The sequence below is a fragment of the Notamacropus eugenii genome, chromosome 5 (genome assembly GCF_028372415.1).
Source record: "Notamacropus eugenii isolate mMacEug1 chromosome 5, mMacEug1.pri_v2, whole genome shotgun sequence".
Classification (NCBI taxonomy): Eukaryota; Metazoa; Chordata; class Mammalia; order Diprotodontia; family Macropodidae; genus Notamacropus; species Notamacropus eugenii.
In genome coordinates this window covers 16,148,061-16,153,822 of record NC_092876.1, presented here as the reverse complement: position 1 = coordinate 16,153,822, position 5,762 = coordinate 16,148,061, and the positions used below count along the sequence as shown (strand labels likewise).

Here is a 5,762-nt window from a genome sequence, read left to right as displayed (position 1 = left end):
TTTAGAATTTTTAAGAAAAATCACTAGATTTATGTAACTTTCAGTGCTGACAAATATTAAGGGACATATACCTTAAAAACATCAATTGCAGAAATGAAGGTAATATAGATTTGTGATTATTAATAGCAATCCTTTTTATAATAACAAAAGTAAAATGGACAAATCACTATTAACTTATTGTAACAAACTATATTTTAGTCAAAGATAAAATGACAATTATCAAAGATTAAAATAAGAGGCTAGAGAGCACAAAGTCATCAGATGGAAATGCACCACTTTCATCTTGGTAGAAGCATGGGGAGTTGTGGATTTCATGTTTTCTGATCTCTTGCATATCATTACTTTATAGGTGGGCTTCCTTAACTAGTATCTCTCTTGTAAAGAAAGGCAAAGGTGATGAAAATTTGTTTTTTGGAACTGAATATTATGTTAAAATTAAAATATATTTTAAAATATTTTATGCAAGATTTGTGAAGCCCTCTTGCCTATATGTCAGGCAAAGCCATTGCTAAAGCTACAGGATACTTGTACCACTTGAGCTAACAAGCAAACAACTGCTCAGGACATTAGGACACTTGGATCTCTCCTCTTCTGTCTTTTCAAGAACAAGTGAAGGATGCTTATTTCGTTCTTTTGAGGGAACCTGAGAGATAATGAATCCTACAGCCATAATACCTTTTCACACACTTACACGTTAATTAACATTTCTTCATCTTCATCCCAGTGCTCCTGAGAGGACTTTATTTGGCAACTTCTCTGTTGCTACCCAGAGACAATTACCTCAGTGCAACGTTTTCTACCTCTTTGAATCTGACTGAAAAACAAGGAGAGTTTCCCCAAGGAGGTGCAAGAAATTTGTAGCAAAGGTGAAATTGACCTATAGGGCCATCCTATCAAACATGCTGTTGGACTTTAGCTACAAATGTAATGGGGAAAACTAAGGGAAAACATGCTTCCTAACCAAGGAGAATAGAATTATGATGGCCAGATAACAATGGAAAGTTTATAATTTTCTGAGGGTTCAGCTTAACCTGAGGGAATTCTGGAGGTCTTTTCCATGGCAAAGGAATTCAGTGATAACGTCTTTGAACAATTCAGATTGGAGAAGCTAAGAACAAGTAGACTTTTTCCTGATTCGGGTAAGATACAATGAGTTTGAGGGAATGCTTTTTCCTATTATCCCCTTTTATTTTTTCTCCATCTTTTCTTTCCTTCATTTTTCTTCCTTTCTCCTTTTTCTTTATTCTTTCCTTCTTTATTTCTTTTCTTATTTCTTTATTCTTTTCTCTCTTTCATTCTTTCTTTTTCATTCTTTCTTTCTGTCTTTGTTTCTTTTCTTTCTTTTGCTCCCTCCCTGCCCTGCCTTCTTTCTCTATTTTTCTTTTTTCTTCCTTTGTATTTCTTTTCTTCTTCCTCTATCTCTCTCCCTTGTTTCTTTGTTCTGTCAATTGCTTTTTTATTCCTCCCTCTCTCATTTCTTTCTTCCACTCCTTCTCTTCCTTCCTTCTTCCTCTTTCTTTCCTTCTTTCCTTCCTTCTTTCTTCCTTTCCATATCCCTCTATATATTCCTATTTTCAAAAATTTCCCTACTTTCATTCCTTCTTAGCAAAGGGAAGCCATGTCTAAGGAAAAGGAAATACAAGTGGAACCACGGTTAGAAACAAAAGTAATTCAATCTGTGGAACAACAAAAACCACTCAAACATCTCATTTCAATGGGGACTCAGAGGGGCACTTTATATACAGGTGACTGTGGTGGGGGGTGTAGGTTTCAACCATAAATGTAGAACATGAATGGGTAGTAGAGGCCATGCAGGTCAATGGTTGCATTTTTGAGTTGAAAATAAAGTACAGATAGAAAAAGTGACTAGTTCATGGTTGCACCTTTGGAAGTGGTTTAACTCAAATGTGAACCCAGGTCTGCTCATTCCAAAGCTAGTGTCATTCACCATATACAGTAAAAAAATTCCATCATTAGTCACTGGCACAAACTTATATTCCAGTCCTTCATGGTAGATATTACTTATGCCAACAAGGCTAAAGAATAGTAGGTGAAAGAGAGAAAATGATATTCTTTTGTAGGTGCCAATATTTTCAATGTTCACAATTTCAAGAGGAAGAAAAGGTTGAGCACAGGCATGTCAAACTTTTAGAAAGAGGTGAATACAAAACTTGAAATGGAAACAGGTGCTAAGAGAAACCTAGAGCATTTGGCCCTTTGTCTCTTCAAACTTCGCACCCAGAGAACTTTCATCTCTCTAACCTACTTAAATATTTGTGACTTTCATATTTTTCATTGTGTTTCTTTCTCTAAAACCACCTCCTCTTTCTCACTCATTTAAGTGACAATCAGGCTGCTGATATTAGATCAGTTTCAAACCCTGTCCAACCATTGATCGCACCACATAACTGATTGAAACTACAACAGACGGGTTAGTACATATATTTAAAAATAAAATCCAGTCTTTATTGTTAATTCTTTTGAAATATTAATAAATTAATATAAAATCAAGCTCCATTTGACAATGTCGTCATATCAGATTTCCCATAATTTTCTCAACAACATAGTACATTATCACCAATAATAGCCATAGATATGAGCCTGAAAACCTGCTTTCCTCAATATACGTACAAATAGTGTGAAGCGACTTAACTTTATCTTCTCTCATATGACAGGTATTTGGAAAGTAGTCCTGTGCTGTGTGCTAACAGGAACTTTTGTCTCTATATTGTGTTACCTTGATGTTATAACAGTGGACAAATGTACCCGATGTTTCTCATATATAATTGTACATTTAATTATTGCCTTTCTTCCTTTTTATATTTAATTGCTTAAAAGTTCACTCACTATAGTTCCCATTAGTATTAATTTGTAAAACTGATTTTTTATATAATCCTTCAACGGGAAAACAGAGGGAACATTGTTGGTGGAGTTCTGAACTGGTCCAATCACTATGAAAAAAAAATGTAGCAATGCCTAACAAGTAATCAAATTGTGAGTAATATCATTTGATCCAATGATATCATTCAGTATATAGAGATCAAACTAGAGGGAAAGGAACCATATGCATAAATATCTTTAAAGAAACTTCTTTTGTGATGGCAAAGACTGGAAACTGAGGGGATGAACTTCAATTGGAGAATGGATAATCAAATTATGGTCTGCAACTATAAAAGGAAGGGGAAAACTTCAGAGGAATTTGTGATCTGTGTAAAATGATGCAAAATGAAATAAACAGAAACAAGAGAATAACTGATATATCATAACTATAATCAACTTTAAAAGGGAGTAATTCTAATTAATATAATGACACATCACAATTTCAAAGGATTCATGACAAAGCAAGAACCATTTGTCTACAGGTAATGGACACAGGATACAGATTAAAGCATACTTTCTTTTCTTTTTTATTCTTTTCTTCCTTCCTTCCTTTAATCCTTTCTTCCTCCTTCCCCCTCCTTTCTTCACTTCCTTTTTCCTCTCTTCCCTTTTTTCCTTCCATCTTCTCTACCTCCTTTCCTTCTTCCTTTTTTCTATCTTTTCTTAAATAGATAATGTGGTCATTTCTCATACATGACGATGCATACATATAAGAAGATTTATTTTGTCACCTTACTGTGTGTGGGAGGAGTAAAGTGGGCAGAATTTTAAAATGACATATTCATATAAATATGATCACCTATGCCTATGTATTGTAGAATTCATGTATGTATTCAACATAACCAAAATGTAGCTTCTATGTCAGGAGCTAGTTGCTTTTCCTTTAAAGATGTTACCATTGAGAGTTAATTGCCAAGAAATATCTGCCTAGGCATTGTCCCAATGTCTTGGACCTTTAACCTTGAAAGATTTCTTTAGGGAAGTAGTGGACATAAAAGAAAAGCAAAAGGAGTATTAGGACAGTATACTCAATTAGATACCATTCCATATGAGACAAAAAGAGAGTTGGGGTTGAGGGAATCAGGACACTCATTTTGCTTGCCTGATGCCTCAGAATGGGAAAAAAATAAAGTGATAAGATCACAAGAGTCAGTGACTTACTATGTTGAATATTAGGTGAAGTGAGAGTATTCAGAGGAGCAGAGAGGATAGCAGGTCAGGTCAGTGGACTTCACAATTGTCCTGTGCCTGAATAGGGGAAATATATTATTGTATACATCTCCAACATTCACTTGCAATTTCTTCTTTAAATGAGTAGAAGAGGGTTTAAAGGAGCATGGTAGGATGAAACATTATAGTCCTTGTATACACTGCCATCGAAAGTCATGAAAATGTTTGAAAATGTCTTTTTAAATTTCTGACTTTTTTATACTCTTTATGACTATTTCTAATAACTTGATGCCCATGGGAAAGGAATATAGAGAGGTTAGAATCACTTCTCAGGAGACTTCAAAAAATTGAAGATCATCATTTTCACTGGTGTCTTCTGGTCTTGGTCAGATTATATGCACTGATGTATTCATGCGCATAAAATCCATATATTACAGAAAAAAGGAAGTCAAAGTCAGGTTATTGGGAACACTATTTTGCTTCCTTCAGCATTCATGTTTCTGATAAATGGCATTCTTAAGTTCAGAAATGTCATTTACCAGTGCAGTTCTGCACCACTCATATCACTCTATGAGAGGCTTTCTTAAGAGGTAACCTCACTTACCCAGAGTCACATTGTCAGTGTATGAGAGGGACCACATCCTATACAGTAATGAGGAAAATGAAATAATGTCTTCTAATCTTTACACACAACGTGTCCTAATTAATCACTACTTGACAGATTGTTTCCTTTCTCTTTGACTTCCTAGGTCATTCACTGGCTTCTAACAATGTCTAACTTTAACACCACTGTGACTGAATTTCTCCTTATGGGGTTTTCTGACACCCGTGAGCTGCAGATCTTATATTCTTTGCTCTTCTTTCTCATTTACTCAGCAGGCCTGATGGGAAATCTCCTCATTGCCATTGTCACCACCTTTGACAGGAGACTTCACACCCCCATGTACTTTTTCCTTAGGAATCTCTCCATTTTGGACGCCTGCTTCATATCAATAACTGTTCCCCAGGCATCCATTAACTCCCTGGTGAACAACAGAGCTATCTCAGTTACTGGATGTGCAGCTCAGGTATTCCTGCTGGTATTTATGGCATATGTTGAGATGACTTTGCTCACCGTTATGGCCCGAGATCGTTATGTTGCCATATGTCACCCACTTCTCTATCCAGTGATCATGAGTCCCCGTGTCTGCATTCAGATGACATTCACCTGCTTGTTCAGTGGATTTTTGTATGCAGGGTTTCATACTGGTTACACATTTCAATTGTCTTTCTGCCAGTCTAATGCGATCCACCAGTTTTTCTGTGACATCCCCTCTCTCCTAAAGATATCTTGCTCAGAGACATTCAGCCACACATTATCTTTACTTGGCTCTGGTCTGGTTATTGCGGTTGGCTGCTTTACCTTCATCATTGCGTCTTATGTTAGCATATTTTCCACTGTGCTAAGATTTCCCGTGAAAGAAGAGCAAAGAAAAGCCTTCTCTACATGTATCCCCCACATCATTGTGGTTTCTTTGTTCCTTATTTCATCTTCTTATGTGTACCTACAACCGCCTTCAGATTCTGGGTCCATTAAAGATATAATCCTTTCAATATTCTATTCCATAATACCTCCTTTTCTGAACCCTATTATCTACAGTCTCCGGAATAAGCAGGTGAAAGAGGCTTTACGAATAATAATTAAGAGAAAGTTTTTTTTTTTTAAAGAATGA

General features: G+C 35.9%; 1 protein-coding gene across 1 annotated transcript; it reads left to right on the top strand.

The window, feature by feature from the left end:
- The first annotated feature begins 4,820 nt into the window (after positions 1 to 4,820).
- On the top strand, positions 4,821 to 5,762 carry LOC140508500 (olfactory receptor 14C36-like). Its single transcript, XM_072616455.1, has one exon. The coding sequence runs from the start codon at positions 4,821 to 4,823 to the stop codon at positions 5,760 to 5,762; it is 942 nt and encodes a 313-aa protein (XP_072472556.1).

What these genes read in the sequence shown, in the direction of transcription:
- LOC140508500 (XM_072616455.1), top strand. Translation starts at nt 4,821, where the DNA reads ATGTCTAACTTTAACACCACTGTGACTGAATTTCTCCTTATGGGGTTT.